Source organism: Rhinopithecus roxellana, chromosome 7, assembly GCF_007565055.1.
Source record: "Rhinopithecus roxellana isolate Shanxi Qingling chromosome 7, ASM756505v1, whole genome shotgun sequence".
Lineage (NCBI taxonomy): Eukaryota > Metazoa > Chordata > Mammalia > Primates > Cercopithecidae > Rhinopithecus > Rhinopithecus roxellana.
The window spans coordinates 150,478,714-150,496,779 of NC_044555.1; the positions used below are offsets into that span (position 1 = coordinate 150,478,714).

General features: G+C 40.8%; 1 protein-coding gene across 6 annotated transcripts in view; it reads right to left on the reverse strand.

The window, feature by feature from the left end:
* The window catches only part of SYTL4 (synaptotagmin like 4), a 56,584-nt gene that overhangs the window by 5,843 nt on the left and 32,675 nt on the right, over window positions 1-18,066 (reverse strand). For all 6 annotated transcript variants that reach the window (XM_030934311.1, XM_010380180.2, XM_030934309.1 and 3 more), the window contains 9 exons: window positions 10,884-10,985; window positions 10,339-10,414; window positions 9,842-9,932; window positions 9,629-9,732; window positions 8,062-8,157; window positions 6,755-6,933; window positions 6,367-6,469; window positions 5,683-5,844; window positions 900-1,008 (listed from right to left, as the gene is read on the reverse strand). In XM_030934311.1, coding sequence (XP_030790171.1) covers window positions 900-1,008; window positions 5,683-5,844; window positions 6,367-6,469; window positions 6,755-6,933; window positions 8,062-8,157; window positions 9,629-9,732; window positions 9,842-9,932; window positions 10,339-10,414; window positions 10,884-10,985 — 1,022 coding nt within the window. The remainder of the gene's footprint in view (window positions 1-899; window positions 1,009-5,682; window positions 5,845-6,366; window positions 6,470-6,754; window positions 6,934-8,061; window positions 8,158-9,628; window positions 9,733-9,841; window positions 9,933-10,338; window positions 10,415-10,883; window positions 10,986-18,066) is intronic.

An 18,066-nucleotide genomic window follows, 5' to 3' on the forward strand; every position in this document is an offset into this window, starting at 1 on the left:
TAGTCATTCTACATACCCTCTTTGGGGATATCATTGATTCCCCCAAACCTTCTAGATGTGACTCTGCCAAAGGTGTATTTTTTCAAAGAACTTAGGTGACACATTGCCAGTGGATCAAGTGAAACTCTTTATCATTAAGTTCAAGGCCCTCTTCAGTCAGGCTCCCACCTCATGTCCAGTTCCAGCCCCATACCCACATCTAGTGTACCAAAACTCCAGTCCCACTAAAATAAGGGACACACTCACAACCCCACATTTACCATGCCTTTTTAAAACCTTTGCTCATGTTATCCCCTCTTCTGAAAATGCTCTTCTCTTCTCATCCTGCTCCTTTTCTGTCTGGTAAAGTTTTAAGATCCAGTTTTAATGTTACTTCTTCAAAGCTCTCCCAAATGTAACCAGACATAATTGACGACTCCTATATCTGTGTCCTTTTAGCACATGACAGTCTTTCTTACCAAAACTTAAGCTCCTCAAGGGAAAGCAAGTATGTTTTACTCATCTACACAACCATAGTCACTAACACAGTGGCTGGCATGTTGAATTATTCTTCCCCAGCTTTCAACTTCCTGCCCTTCATACTTTACCACCTCTCCCAGCCACCCTTCTCAGCCCCAAAGTTTCTGTTCTCTTCTGCCCTCTTAGTAGCTTGCCACAGCTGGACCAAGACCAAGTCCATTTAATAGGCCTAAAAAAAGAAAAGAATGCCAACCCTAAGGCATTCCCTTCTGGTTGGAAAAATGCAGAGAGGCTTCCTTAGTAAAGGAACCTCCCTAGCAGATCCAGGGAGCACCCCAATCTGGTCTCTTCAACAGTGCTAGCCAGTAGCCAGCACCGGCCTCACACAGATCCTGTGCAGAAGACTGAGAGCTAAATCCAGGACCCCAAAGAAAACTCACTCTTTTTCCGGTCACCTCCAACAGGGGGTTTGGAGGCTGGGATGTATTTCAATGAAACCACCAACTCGCCTTTGTGTGATGGCAAGCCAGTCGGGGACTCAGCACTGATCTGAAACACAGGGAAACCCAACAGGTCAAGTTGGGTCTCTCAGGAATTGCTGGGACTTCTCCCTGAGAAAATTCTAAAATTACCCCCCAAGAACAGCATCAGGGTAAAAGAGGATCCTTCTTCATATGAATATAATCCAGGGTCCCTAGGCCATGGCAGCCACAGGTTTCTATGGCAGTTTCTTTATAAGGAAACAGGGCAAAACCAACAAAGAGTCTTCTGCAATACCCACTATTATGCCACTTTGGGGGTATAGTTACTCTATTCCAAATACTCTCAAAGATCTTCAAGCAAGGTTGCCATACAAACTCACGAAGGACTGACAGCATGACGGAGAATCTTGCTACCAGCATTGTTAGTAATAGCCAAAAAGTAGAAACAACCTAAATGTCAATCAATATAGAAAGAGTTAAATGAGTAATTGTAGTGTCCTTGTAGGGCATATGGCATGCAATCATCAAAAAAGAATGCAGTGAATCTGTACATGCTGACATGGAAAGATATTCAAGACATAGGGTCAAGTCAACAAAGCAAGATGCAGAAAAATGTTCCACTTATATTAAAATATATTCATATTTGTACATGTGACTATAAATGTATGTAAATAACGATTATCATTATCACTTACGTTAGCCCTTACTATGTGCTAGGCACTGTTATAAGTACTTTAGGTGTATCATTTTGTTTGATGACTGTCTCTATGAGATAGGTACTATTATCCCCATTTTATAAGTGATGGAAGAGAGGAACAGAGAAGCTAAGTAACTCGTGCAAGGTCACACAGTTAGTAATTGGCAGAGCCAAGATTCAAATTCAGACAGACTGGTTCCAGAGTCCATGCTTTTAAACACTATACCACACTGCATAGAAAAACCCAGGATACGAACAAACTTATCAACATTTCCTCTAGGGAGGGAACAGAATAGGGAAACGAAAGACGATGTTCCCTTTTTCACTCTAATAAACATTTAGTGTCTTTTTAATGAGAATAGTATATATATCATTTGTATGGTATTTCAAATACTTTGTGTTTTTAAAAAGAGGGCTTGTGGGGGGGGGAAAAAGAGAGAAAGAGGGCTTTCAGCCAGGGGCAGTGGCTCATATTTGTAATCCCAGCACTTTGGGAGGCTGAGGTGGGCAAATGCTTGAGTCCAGGAGATCGAGACCAGCCTGGGCAACATACCAAAACCCCGTCTCTACAAAAAACACAAAAATCAGCCGATGGGCTGGTGTGGGCCTACAATCCCAGCTACTTGGGAGGCGGAGGCATGAGAATCACTTGAACCTGGGAAGCGGAGGTTGCAGTGAGCCAAGATCGTGCCACCGCACTCCAGCCTGGGTGACAAGAGCCAGACTCTGTCCCTCCCCTCAAAAAAAGAAAAAAGGAGGGCTTGCAAAGATTTGAAGGATAGGTGAAACTCTGTTACACAAATTTGAATATGCCACAATTATAAATTTTGCATTTATGTAAGTTATCTTTGATCAATGTCTGTCTCTACCACTAGAGTCGAAGTGCCAAGAGACAGGAATCAAGCCTATTTTTGTTCATCCTAGTATGCTCAACACTTAGCAAAGTATCTGGCACATAGTAGGTGCCCCACAAATATTTACTGGATGAATGTAAGAGTGAATGAATGAATTTCTGGGATGAGCAGCAGGTGGCCTATTGTCTTTGACTTTGATTGGCAGAACTGGTTCACTCTACTGGACCTCTCTGCATGACTGTTCCTTATGCTTTAATATCCAGAGCATGAGCTGATGCAGACTAGAGGTGCCCTTTCACCTGCTTGTTTTGTTTTTGTTTTTGTTTTTGTTCTTGTTTTTGTTTGAGACAGGGTTTCACTCCCACAGCCCAGGCAGGCTGGAATGCAATGGCACGATCTCAGCTCACTGCAATCTCTGCCTCCCAAGCTCAAGTGATTCTCCAGCGTCAGCCTCCCAAGTAGCTGGGACTACAGGCACACACCACCACACCCAGCTAATTTTTGTAGAGGGGGGGTTTTGCCATGTTGCCCAGGCTGGTCCGAAACTCCTGAGCTCAAGCGATCCGCTCACCTCAGCCTCCCAAAGTGCTGGGATTACAAGCAGGAGCCACCGCACTTGGCCTTGCCTGTGTTAATTGGGGTTCTTCTAACCTAGGTCCTCACCAATGCTAGGAAGGCATAATCCCCACAGGTTTGGATCAACATACCACATACCCAGAACACACAGTTTAATATATGTGAGAGAGACAAAAGAATCAGGAGGTAGATGCAGGCAAGGGAAAACTGAATAGGAGCAAATGGATTGCTAGGGAAAAAACAAAAACAAAACCAGAATCAACAAATGTAGAAGTTAAAATCGATATATAATATGGGAGTGGTCTTTCTGTTGTTTATAAAATGTCTATACAATTTATTCATTTCTAGAAAATTAATTTTTTAGAAAAGTTCTGAGAGTTTCAGTGGACTCTTAAAAATTGGAGTTTAGCATTAGCTAGAAACTGGCATCTTTGTTTTAGTAGCACATTTTTATTCTGGCTCCAAATATTTGCAAAGAGCAAATACCTCCATGTTAATGTGATTTCTTCTCTTTATATAAAACAGTTTCATTGGCAGTAGTTCATGATGATTTACAGTGACATTTCCAATATAATTATATTGACTGTAGAGAATGACTTGGGTGCCACATGGTTAAGAAATTCTAAATTTGTAATAATATGTTATAGTTTGGTAATAATTTCTTCCCTGTCTTTTTATTGCTATATAATAATTGTATGTATTTATGGGGTACATGTGATATTTTGTTACATCCATCATTTTGAACATTTATCATTTCTTTGCATTGGAAACATTTCAAATCTTCTAGCTATTTTGAAATACACATATTTTTGTTGACTATAGTCATACTACTGTGCTACTGAACGAATTCCTGTTTTTATTAGTATTTAAAGGGACAAATTGAATGTTGTCACTATTTTTTTTTTTTTGCAAGGGCAACAGCTATCAAAATATTGGATGTATATTTGCTTTCACTCAGCAATTCCACCAACAGGAATTTCTCTGACAGTTACATTCACAAAAGAAGACCAAGATATATTACAGCATAGTTTTAAGAGCGAAAAAGAATTCAAACAACTTAAATGCCTATTAGTGGGGGAATGGTAAATAAATTATAATACAGGCACATGAAAAAATACTATGCAGCAGCAATTAAAATGAGATAGATCTGTATGTGATGGCACAAAAGGATGCCCATGATATATTGTTAAATGAAAAAACAAAGATGTGTACAATGAGGTGCATGTGAGCCCATTTGTGTAACAAAAGAAAAAATATACATGTAAATACACAGATGCATATCTGTGCTGCTTAATACAAAATTTCTTTTTCTTTTTTTTTTTTTTTTTTTTTTGAGATGGAGTTTCACTCTGTTGCCCAGACTGGAGTGCAAAGGCGCAATCTTGGATCACTGCAACCTCCGCCTCCTGGGTTCAAGCGATTCTCCTGCCTCAGCCTCCCAAGTAGCTGGGATTACAGGCTTGTGCCACCACGCCCAGCTAATTTTTTTGTATATAGTAGAGACGGGGTTTCACCATGTTGGTCAGGCTGGTCTCAAACTCCTGACCTCAGGTGTTCCGCCTGCCTCCACCTCCCAATGTGCTGGGATTACAGGCGTGAGCCACCACACCCAGCCATAAAAAATTTCTAGAAGGATACACAAGTAGCGTTAACACTGGTTATTTCTAAGGAATGGAACCTACTTTCCTTTTAATATACTTTATGTTGTTTTAATTTCGAACCATGTGTACATAAGTCCTTTTTTGCTTAATTTTCTTAATATGGTAAAAAGTTCAAATGCTTAAAAAGGGGATATAGAGAAAACTAAATATTCCTTCTACCTCAGTCTCCATTCCTAGAGGCAGCCACTATGACTAGTTTCTCATCTAACTTCCCAAGGATAGTCTATGGACCATGTAAAACCATCCCACATTTAAAACGCTAGTGTAAAAAAAATTAAAGATGAACTTTGTCATGTCATTGTATAGTTCTGATAATCAAGAAGTTGCTGAATAAGTCCTCTGTTTTAGCAGTTTCTTCTTAGCCAGATGATTTCCCTACATTATTTTATAAGTTAAGGGACTCATCTAGTTGGCCAGTGACAGAACCAGGATTCCAATACAGGTCTACACTCAGATCCCAGGCATGATTATGCCATACTGCTACACTCTGGCCCGAGGTACCATCTCCAAAGTAATATTTCCCTGGCCTCTGTAACCAAGAGCATAGCAATTGGAGCTCCATGAATTGCTTTACTTCCCATTTGGAAGTAAAGCAGTGGCTTGGCAAAAGGATACAGATTAGGATATACACAGAAGGTTAGCTTGGAGAAGAGGTGCGAGTTAGGATGTTAGGATACACCCAGATTCTGAAAGGTTAGGAGGCAAAGCTTGGTACACATATGAAAATTTTTTCAAAGCAACACCATGGCTTCATACTTTGCCTGGTTTACACAGAACTCACACTTGATATACAAATGCCTCTGAAATTGCTGTCAAACTCAGAAACAGCAGCAGGGGGCACTAGAACTCCAGAGAAGACTACAGTCAAAGCCGCTACCAACATAGACCAGCAGAGGCTACTGCAGACAATTCTACCTCAGATCCAAACTGCAGGAGTTGTTAAAGCAGACTACCTTTCCATGTAAAGGGAGGCAATGATCCAGTTTCTTATCAAGCTTCCAGGAATCCATCTGGATCTCTGCCTCTCCAAGGAAAGTGTTTCTGCCAAAACGGCCATGATGCCAAACTGAGAACTGCAGGGTCCTCTGGGTCAGGAGAGATTCTGGGATCTCATACTGTGAAGGGGAAGTAGAAGCCCAAGATGATTAGTTTCAGGTAATTCTTCAGACAAGATTATTCCAAAACCTGAGCAACCATTCCTGAAGTCACTAGTCCTGAATACCAAATTACTTTATATTCCCTAAGCACTTTGAGTTTCCTGACTCAAAGCCTCAACTTAACCCATTTTATAAAAACCTACCATATTCCATAGAAGGACCTGGAAAATTAATTTTTTCTTGAGTGGATAACACTGGATCGTCCAAAAACAACTGCCAAGGAGACTCCTTATCTCAAATGTCTTTTTAAAATGAGATTTGTGGTCATGCGAATCTCCAACTTCACAACAATCCAGGAAAGGCAGATCGCCTTTGTTCTCTTCACTGGGAGTTCAGGATGTGAACAGATACCCAACGTATCCTCAGACACAGATATGGCCCACTGAAATCCGTGTCACCTGGCCATGTTGCAGAGGAATAGCTACAGCTTAGGGCACAAGACAGAACAAGTTCTCCTACCCTTGGGGTCTAGATACTTACCCTGAGGGTCTCATCATATAGTGGATTAATGGTGTCCCGCTTGATGCTGGTTTTTCTTTTTCCTTGGCGGGACTTGTCAGGCAGAAGGTAAGTCTTCACATATCTAGAAACCAAAGAGAGTACTGAGTAATTTGCTGGCCTTTCTCAAGCCTGCTTTTCACTTTCCTGCTCTCCATATAAATATGCCATGGTGACATGTGATGACAAAAAAGTCACCTCAAGCCCTCTTAGACATGCCATTCTTGCTTTTTCCCAATCCTGGTTCTTTTCCTACATCACACCTCCCTGCTCCCCCAGAAATGGATAAGCTCTATTCAAGAGTGCCCAGAAAGACGCCGGGGTCTGGTCTCTGGTCTCAGAGCATCAGTCAGGTTCCAGAAGCACTCACGGGTTAGAGCGCTTCTTGGCTTCATCAGCATAGGCCAGCTGATGGCACTCCTTCACATGGACAACCAGACTCTGGGTTTGCTGCTCATACTTCAGGGAAAAGGCAATCCTGCCAGTCACAAAGATGTTCCCGAAATCACCAGCTTCACTGTAGATGCTCATCATGCTGCCGATCGTACTCTGAAGATAAAGCACCCACGAACATCTGGGGAAGGCACACTCCCCCGCCCACATTACTCACATCTTCCACATTACTCACATCTTCCCTCATGATAAAGCCACAGTCACTCAACAGAAGTTTCAGAAGCCCCTGCAACAAGCCAGTGCTGCTGACATTCCTTGACCCAGAGGGTAAGAGAGAACTACCAGCACTTACAACCGTTCAGGTGAATAAATCAGCTCATGGCTCACCTACCTCTTAGCTTCTCTTCCTCTCCTCTTTTTAGAAATTTTAGTGTTCATTTTCACCTGCCCCAGGAGGTGGGCAGGGAGCAGAGGCAAGGCGCAGGTAAGTCCATTTGGGGAATGCGTTATATACACTAAAACACCAGCTAGAAGGGGGCTAGTCACTAACTAAAACAAAGTGCCTTAATTATCTGTGGGTTTCTCTTATCCACCTTATGTCTATCAGGGTCTATAGAGAAAAGAGATTTGGCCAGAATTGGAAGTGAGTGGGAGGGAGGAAACCCCACCAGAAGTGAAAAGGCACCTTCCTCTCTGGCAGTAATCGGTCATGCGAGCTGACATTCTCTTCCCATGTGTGAGTGTGAACAAATTCTGTTCACCCTTGTTCCTATTTCCCTAAATATCAATCTTCATGCTTACGACAGAACCAGGCCCTGATTCTTAAATGTTCCTTTAACTGCATTATCCTGACTGGTATTACTACTTGTTAACCACACCCTGATGTCGATTAACCCTGCCAGAGCCCCTTTCATGACAGTCACTTTCCTTTAATGTTGAGAATTTGGAATGGGCTATGATGAAGAAATCTGATCTTGCTCACTTCATAGCCTGGGTACCCCTTCAGAGAATAAGTTAAGGTTATTGTTCACAAAGCTGTGAGGAAAAATGTCCCAAGCCTTAATTATCTAATGTAATAATCTCCAGGTGGGGACTCAGGAAGTCACCTAGATGTACACTAAGCACCTATAGTCTAAACTGAGGATAGGAACAAACAAATGATCTTACTTACCTGAAAAGAGTGACTAGGATGGTTTCCCCAGGTTCTGAGTCTGCTCTCAGGAGGTGCTTCTTTTCTTCCTAGTACCCCAACATGCCTGTAACCACAGATCTAATAGAACTTACCATGGAGGAACCACTTTGCATGCTGCTTCTGGCTAGCTTCTGGCGATGTAACTTCACTAGGTGGTCAATGTCTTCTTCTTCTTCCTCCTCCTCTTCCTGGAACAATAAATATAGATTCAGAGTTAATAAAAGAAAAACTTTTCTTTAGCTTCAGAGAATAATATCTTTCCTTTAAAGCTCCGAGTTGCCATGTGTATGCATATGCACACATACTTCTTTTTTTTCTTTTTTTCTTTTTTTTTTTTTTTTTGAGACGAAGTCCCACTCTTGTTGCCCAGGCTGGAGTGCAATGGCGCAATCTCAGTTCACCACAACCTCTGCCTCCTGGGTTCAAGCAATTCTCCCTGCCTCAGCCTCTAGAGTAGCTGGGATTACAGGCACCTGCCACCACAACCGGCTAATTTGTGTATTTTTAGTAGAAACGGGGTTTCTCCATGTTGGCCAGGCTGGTCTCGAACTCCTGACCTCAGGTGATCCACCTGCCTCAGCCTCCCAAAGTGCTGACATCACAGCCGTGAGCCACCATGCCCAGCCTCATATCCTTCTTTTTACATGTCTTCCCATTTCAGGGTTCCCAGCTCTATTCCAACCATCCTTCTCATATCTCAAAAGAATAAGATAAGAATATTTAATGTTTTTCATATAAGCTATAACTCTTTTCCATTTGACTTTCCCCAACCCTCTTTACATTTTAATCAAAAGAAGTATTTATTTGAGCCCCAGCCATATATCCAGCAATTTATTAGAAACTAAAAGAGATGGCCAGGTGTGGTGGCTCACGCCTGTAATTCCAGCACTTTGAGAGGCAGAGGCGGGCAGATCACTTGAGCCCAGGAGTTTGAGACCAGGCTGGGAAATACAGTGAGACCCCCATCTCTCAAAAAAAAAAAAAAAAAAAAAAAAAGTAGCCGGGTATGATGGTTCACACCTATAGTCCCAGCTACTCAGGAGGCTGAGGTGGGAGGATAGCTTGAGCTCAGGAGTTCAACGTGGCACTGAGCTATAATTGTGCTACTACACTCCAGTCTGGGCAATAGAGTGAGATGCTCTCTCTTAAAAAAAAAAAAAAAAAAAAAATTGGGAGGCCGAGGCAGATGGATCACCTGAGGTCAGGAGTTTGCGACCAGCCTGGGTCGCCTGGCCAACATGGTGAAACCCCATCTCTACTAAAAATATAAAAAATTACCCGGGCATGGTGGCACACACCTGTAATCCCAGCTACTCAGGAGGCTGAGACAGGAGAATTGCTTGAACCCAGAAGGTGGAAGTTGCAGTGAGCCAAAATCGTGCCATTGCACTCCAGCCTGAGAAACAAGAGCGAAACTCCATCTCAAAAAAAAAAAAAAAAAAGAGAGAAAAAGAAAACAGAAAAAAAAAAAGAGCAAAGACAGTCCTTTCCTTTAAGCAAATCAGGAACCAGATTTACTTTAGAAACTTGGGGGTATCAAGTTTCATGTTGCCTTTTCCTAAATAATTAAATAGGTTGATTGAGAATATCAGGTACTAAAGCCAACTCCAGATAAGTAAAATTTCATGTAGTGACCAAGTAAAATATAAGGGCACCTACCATATCCACATTGAGGCCTGGGACGGATTTGCTTCTGTCTCCCAAGGAGCCACTTTCATGTCCCACATCTTCTGGGCGAAGATCTATCACAGATTTAGTGTACTCTGAGGGGAAGACCAAAAAAACCAAATCAAAGAGACTTATTCATACCAAGAGCCCATCAAGGGTACTCAGAACTTCAGTCCCAAAAGACCAGTAAGGGAAACCAGTTACCTGAAGGCCTGAGGATTTTTCTGGTGTTCTTCTTAAATATCATCTCACCCTCATCCACAAATACCACATTTTGACCTCCAGGCTGAGTTTCCTAGGAAGGAACAAGGGCAAGAAAATGGAAAAGGACAGATGGATAGGAAGAAGGAGTGAGTAAGGAATGACAGTCTTAAGAAGAATAAGGCTCAGATTTTCACTAAACTATGACAAACTTAAAGGAAAGATTAAATGCCTAGAAATAGTACAAAACATATTTTCTCACACATTTCAACCAAAACTTTAGAAAATGCTCCCAAATGAATCTGAACTGAAATTTGTTTAGTTGAAAGTCCTGATTTAAATTCTGCCTAAGAGAATGGAGGGAGGGAGGGAGGGAGGGAAGAAAGAGGAAGAGAAGAGTGAGGGGGAGGGAGGGAGGGAAAGATGGAGGGAGACAGGGAGGTGAAGGAGGAAGGGAAGGAAGGGAGGGGAGGAAGGTGGCTCAATAACCTGAAACTTACCTTTTCTACTTGAGATTTGGGAGCAGACATCTTCTTCCATTCTGGAAAGAGGCCAGATTTATCCAGAGAGTCTCTCCTGGAGGTAGATTCAGAAGTTATAACTAAGTCACCTCCTACCCTTCCCCTTCTACCCAGGAATCAAAGCTCTACAGAAGGAGAGCCAGTGGCTTGGGTCATCGTAATAACCAAATTCAGAAGGTACACTTCGCATGTGATTTACCTGGAAGGAATGCAGAAGATCAGAGAGGCAACTTTGCACAAACACAAACACTCATACCCTCATTCTTAAGGGACAGCAGCATCAGTTGCTACTGGGCTAAGAAGAATACTCCAAGGTACTGGGGGAACTGACTAGGGATGCCAATATGTTCCAAGAAGCTGTGCTCAGAGCCAAATAGGTAGATGTGCTACTTAAAAGACTTCTGGTGAGGACACAGAAAATACTTCGTTCAACTTCCTGAGGACAGAAGTCAGGAACACTGATGCTGCAGAACAAAATCACAACTTGGGTTTAGAGGAGATGAGGGAAATGGGGGGAACCCTACCTGGAGGTGCTATCCGAGTCAGCTGTGAAGCTATCCAGACTCTCACTCTCAGCTTCCAATGCACTCTTTGCACTTTTCAGCTTTGGCACTTCAAATAGCACACTAGAATAAAACCAAGAGCCAATATTGAAAGGAAGCAGGTTCTCCTGCCTCTAGTCAGGCCTCTTTCCAATCCATTCACAATCGTAGCCTGAGTGATCTTTCTAAAATAAATATAAGTATACTTTAAACATATAATAAATTAATTAAGAAATAGGGTCTCACAATGCTGCCCAGGCTGGAGTACTATGGCTATTCACAGGTACCATCATAGTACACAACTCTCTAACTCCTAGGCTCAAGCAATCTTGCTGCCTCAGCCTTCTGAGTAGCTGGGAGTACAGGCATGTACCATGGTGCCCAGCTGGGTATACTTTTTTGTTTTTTGGTTTTTTTTGAGACAGAGTCTCGCTGTGTCTCCCAGACTGGAGTGCAGTGGCACGATCTCGGCTCACTGCGAGCTCTGCCTCCTGGGTTCATGCCATTCTCCTGCTTCAGCCTCCAGAGTAGCTGGGACTACAGGTGCCCAACGCCCGGCTAATTTTTTTGTATTTTTAGTAGAGACACGGTTTCACCGTGTTAGCCAGGTTGGTCTCAATCTCCTGACCTCGTGATCCGCCTGCCTTGGCCTCCCAAAGTACTGGGATTACAGGCATGAGCCACTGCACCCGGCCCTGAGTATACTTTTAAAACTCTTCAGTGGTTCCCCATTGCTGTTGGGATTTAGCTGAAACTCCTTAGCATGGCAAAAAAAATCCTCATGATTTGGCCCCTGCTCACCCTCTCCAGCCTCATCTTTCACCCCCTACTCCTCCTCAAGCTTTATATTTTAGAAAGACAAAGTTATTTTGTTTCTCTGAATATCCTGAAGCTCTCCATCTTCCCTCTTTTATCTGCCTAAGATATTCTTTTCACAATGGCCACTTTTCTTCACCTGGCTCAATCTACTCCTTCTTCAGGTCTCTCCTTATATGTTAATTCCTCCAGATCTCTCTAGCCACGCCCCCATCCTAAGTCTGGATTAGTAACCTTCCTCTGCGCTCCCACAGCATCCTAATTTCTTAGTAACAGTCACCACATATGTAACTATTTATGTATTTTAAACAAATGATTTAATTGGTTCAATAATTTAAACAAATTAAAGTCTTTCTCCTCCATTCGGCAAAGTTCCATAAGATCAGTGACCACCTATCTTATTTACTAATGTGTTCCCAGTGCCTTGAAAAGACACTAGCATAGAGTACGCACTCAAGAATTTTTATTGACTGAATCACTGAATAAATGTCCTCAGTGGGACTGAGATATATCCATAAATAAGCAGTATGTCTAGAAGACAGTATTCAGGTGACCAGAATTCTTTTTTTTAGCTTAATCGCCTTAATGATGGATGACTCTGGGCATTCAAAACACCAGTTCTTATCTTTCAAAGGAAGGACACCATTCCTGGGCCCCTTACCTCAAAGAATTAGTGAGAGCAGCAGGAAAAAGGGAGAAAAAAATTCATTCTTCCTCAAATATCTCAAGTAACTTCCCTTGGCTCCCAGGACACCACATTCTCCTGGTTTCCTCCTCCAACCTCACTGGTTGCTGCTTCTCAGTCTCCTTTGCTAGTCCTGCCTCCTCCCATAGACCTCTAATATTTAGATTATGTCCAAACTTCTTCCTCGGGCTGCTCCTCCTCTCTATCTAGAATTATTCCTAAATGATCTCATCTAGTCTCATAGCTTTAAATATCCTCAATAAACTAATAACTCAAATATATGTATTTTTACTTATTTTTTATGTTTTTTGAGATGAAGTCTCTGTCACCCAGGCTGGAACGCAGTGGCACGATCTCGGCTCACTACAACCTCTACCTCCTGGGTTCAAGCGATCTCCTGCCTCAGCCTCTTGAGTAACTGGGATTACAGGCTTGTGCCACCATGCCTGGCTAATTTTTGTATTTTTAGTAGAGACAAGGTTTCACCATGTTGGCCAGGCTGGTCTTGAACTCCTGACCTCAGGTGATCCATCTGCCTCAGCCTCCCAAAGTGCTGGGATTACAGGTGTAAGCCATCATGCCCGGCCTCAAATTTATCTCTTACTCAAACTCCAGACTTGTTTACCCAATGGCCTACTCAATGTCTCCACGTGGATGTCTCAAACACAGCAAGCCCAAAACCAAAGCCCTAATCTTCCCCCAAAACTGCTCTTTGCTCTGTCTCATCAAATGGCAATTCCCTTCTTTCATCTCTCAAGTCAAAAATGCTAAAATTCGTCTGTTATTCCTCTTTTTCTCACAATACAAATCAAATCTTTCAGCAAATCCTCTTCAGTGTATACCTAGACTCTGATCTGTTCTCACTGCTCCACTGCCATTACTCTGGTCCAAACCACCATCATCTAGCTCTTGGATGGTTGCAGTAGCCTCCTAACTAATCCTGCTTCTTCCCTTGGCTTTGGCTTTCCCTCAACAGCCAAAATGAGCTTTTCAGACATAGAACTATCATATGACCCAGCAATTCCACTCCTGGATACCTATCCAACAGAACTGAACAATATATATCCACACAAAAATGTTACATGAATGTTCATAGCAGCATTATTCCTAATAGCCAAAAGGTGAAAATGCCCTAAATGTCCATCAATGCATGACTAGACAAACAAAATGTGGTACATTCATATAATGGATTATTCATCAATAAAAGACAATGAAATTCTGATACATGCTACAACATGGATGAACTTTGAAATCATTATGCTAATTGAAAGAAGCCAAACACAAAAGGCCACATATTGCATTACTGTATTTATATGAAATGTCTAGATTAGGTAAATCCATCGAGACAGAAAGCAGATTAGGGGCTGGGGTAAATGGAGGTGACTACTTAATGGCTATCGGGTTTCTATTTGGGATGGTGAAAATGTTCTGAAATTAGATCATGGTGATGGTTGCACAACATTCTGAAGGTACTAACAATCACAGAACTTTATACTTTAAAATCGGTAAAATGATTTTATGTTATGTAAATTTTACCTCCATTTTTTAAAAGAAGACAAAATAAGGCTGTGTCCCTCAGAGCCATCCTTCTTACTTGGAGTAAAAGACAGAATGCTTACAAGTGCCACCAAAGTCTTAACATGATCTGCTTCTCACCCCATCTCTGTCCTCATCTCCTTCCTCAGCCTCTCTTGCTCACTCAGTTTCAGATTACTCAAAAGTGCCAAACAAAAACTCACCCTAGGATCTTTATACCTCCTTCTTTCCCTATCTACATGCTCTTCCCCCAGATACCCTAAGGGTTTGCTCCCTCATTTGTTTCATATCTTTGCTCAAATGTTACCTTGTTAAGACTTGCCCTGGCTATCCTAAAGAAAACAGTATATGTACACACATTCATTCCTGGCACTCCTTATACCTTTGGTCTACTTCATTTTCTCCACAGCACTTGTCAACGTCTGAAATACCATACATTTACTTGACTATCTGTTTATCTCCCACCCCAGAAATCTAAGCCCCACAAACAAGGGGCCTTGTATTCACCAGTGTATCTCAGGGTCTAAAACAATGCCTGACACATAGTAGGCATTCATAGATATTTGTCAAACAAACAAACAAATAGATGCACAAAGAATGAAGTAACCAAAATATATAATGTCTTAGCCAGTAACGAATAAACTCTCCAAGTTGGCACATGATGTTTGAAACAGTTCTGTGAAAACAGACAGCAGGGTTGAAATCCTAGGACTTGCAAGAGGTGAAATATCAGTCATTCCTTGGGGGTTATACCTGATATAAATGATGAATTGATGGGTGCTGACGAGTTGATGGGTGCAGCACACCAACATGGCACAAGTATACATATGTAACAAACCTGCACGTTATGCACATGTACCCTAGAACTTAAAGTATAATAAAAATAAAAATAAAAAAAAAGATATATTAGCTGTATGGTATAAGATATAGCAGAGGGGCTTGATTTCACTTTTTACTTCAGAATTGTCCTTTTTCCCCTTTTGCCCCCAACCCCACCCCCACCAAAAAAACCCAAGCAGAACCATTCCTCCAGCAAGGTACTTTTAACGATGGTCCATGGAGAGTGTTTTTTGCTTGTATTTTTTTCCAAAAGATTAATACATACCAATCCAGAGCTAATACAAACAACCCAAGGGCAAAAAAGCAATTATTTGACATCTGTGCAGTAAAAAATAGACTAAGAGATGGGAGCCCTGGACTCTAACTATCTGTATGATCTCAGGTAAATCACTTATCCTGCTTTCTTTTCTGCAAAAATAAGGTGGTTGAATTAAATTATCTCTGAGGCTCCATAATTTCATGGGAAAGATCATTTATGGTCACTTAATCTGTTTTCATGTTTAGGATAAATAAGAGTCTTCTGGGTCCAATGAGACAAGAGATCACAGACAACCAGAAGCAGTAGGTTTCAGAAATTACATTCTGACTGATGATGTCAGATGTGTTAATCAGGTTCAGCAAATAAAAGCCATTCTTATCCTTAACTCACAAAGAAAAAAGGGGGCCTCATCACCTGGAACAGATGAGTCACTCACCCAAGGCTGTGTAGATAAAAATCACAGTCCATATATACAATGAAACATCATACAGATGTCAAAAGAATGAAACAGATCCTTGGTGCTGACACAGAAAGATGTTCATGTTATATCTTTCTACAATTTTTTTTCTTTTACACTTTGAGTAATAACTGACAAAAATAAGCTGCACATGTTCAAGTGTGCAATGTGACATTCTGACAAATGTAGACATCTGCGAAACTATCACCAGAATTAAGTTAATGAACATATCTATCACTCCCAAAGGTTTCCTCCTGCCCCTTTCTAATCCCTCCCACCCTTCCTGTAAGTGTTGATCTGCTTTCTGTCACTGCTTTCTAGTTTGTATTTTCCAGATTTTTATACAAACAGAACCATATACAGTATGTACTCTTTACTGCTTGGCTTCTTTCACTCAGCATGATTGTTTTGAGATTCATTCATGTTGTTGCATGTATCAATAGTTCATTTTTTCCTCTGCTGAGTAGTATTCCATCATATAAACTAATCGGTTTATCCATTCACCTCCTGATGGACATTTGGTTACTTCCAGTGTTGGGCTATTACAAACAAAGCTGCTATGAACATTCACGTAGAAGTCTTTGTACAAACATATGTTTTCCCTTCTCTTGAGTAAATACCCAGGAATGAAATGACTTAATCACAAGGTAGGTGCACAACAAACTTTTTAAAATACTGCTAACTGCTTTTCAAATTAGCTATGCCATTGTACATTCCCACCAGCAGTGTATAAGAATTCTAGTTGTTTATAATGGCAAGGAGTAAATGTAGAAAAGAAAAATTTTTTTAAATCCAGTTGTTTTACATCCTCACCAACAATTGGCATGGTTAGTCTTTTTAATTTTAGTCATTCTAGTGGGTATGTAGTAGTATCTTATTGTGATTTTTAGTTCAAATTTATTTAATGACTAAAGATGTTGAGCATCTTTTCATGTGCTTATCTGACATCTCTATACTGTCTTTGGTGAAATGTCTGTTCAAATATTTTGTGCATTTTCTATGCGATTGTCTATATTATTGAGTTTTTACAGCTCTTTTTCTTTTACTTTTTTTCACTTAACATGTATATAGGATCATCCTTTTTTTAAAAATAAGAAATTAAAAACTTAGGAACCCAACCCATATATGTATATTTAGACAGTTTGGTAGTCCACATGCGAAAACTATTCACAACTATTAACGATAATTATCTGGGGAAGAAGCAGTGAGGTTACTGGAGGACTTACTTTATACATTTCTATACTGTTTTTCAACAATCATATGAAACGTGATAGTCATTTCCCTTTGGGTGAGTGAAAGTTTGTGAAAAAAACACACACACCATACAAAAGCTAAAAATTCACCGCCACAACCAAATGAGTCAAAAACAAAGCCTCAAGTCACAGATTTCAAAAAGTCATGCCTATGAAAACAGAAGATTTAATTCAGCAAAGCTCCTTAAGTAATCCCTTCCAATGTAGCAATTTGCAGATTAAGTGAGTGAGTAGTCAAGAAAAACAGAAGTCTTCAAGATTTATAGCCCCAGGTACCACTGTAGAACCCCAACAGAGACAGACAAGACTGCTGCAAAATGTCATCTCCCAGGGCACTGGTATGAGCTAAGGGATTAACCCAGATCTGGGACAGGTAAGCGCTGAACCAGGACATTTAAGAGAATTTCAAGAGACCAAAACTCAGGACCCCAAGTTGCCTTCTGCACCCACCCCTTCAGGTTACAAGGAAAGAAATATAAAAAGCAATATTCAGTCCTTAAACTAAAGTACAGCTGGGAATGGGAAAAAGATAAATTGTTTCAAGTTGAGGTAAGAAGAAGAATTCACATACACTGTATCAGAGGAAACAAAAGATACAGAGAAAACTTCCCATATTAAAGTTGAGTGAAATGAAGTAAAATAGTCTGGCAGATATATAAATAGCCATGGGGTGGAGAGAAATTAAAACAATTTGCAAGATGGATGAAGAACCGAAGAACTGTGTCTGGAGAAGAATTAACCCTAGTAAAACAAGTAGGTTTCATGTGAGTGCTTTACACTACAGGGGAACTAATAATATAAATTCAATAAAGTGCAAGAATTCAAATACAAGATGATAAAACAAAATAAGAGAAAGAAGATTAGAGCAAAGAACAAATCGAAACCTAAATAAGATAATTTACTCAAATAATTAAATTGGAAGCAGCAAAAAGTAAGGAAGGGAAGGGAACAGGGCATGGGAAGGGAAATAAACTGAAAACCAAACTAATAGCATGAAGGAATGGTTTGGGCTAATCACAGTTAGTTGCTTTCACCATTTTTCCTATTCCATTCACTAATAAAAGAAAACGACAAAAATAGAGGATAAGAAAATCCAGTATCTCTGAGGTGGAGAACTTAACTAATAAAACAGAAAGAAAGAGAGTTCAGAGATATGATACAGAAAAATTTTCCAGCAATGAAGAAAGAACTCATCAAGGGTATATCACATATAGGGAAAAATGATACAGAATGATCACCATTGAGTTACAGTCTTGTTAAATTACTAAACTTCAAGAAAAAGAAAAGAAAATTTTCAGGCAAGTCTAATCTCTCTCTCT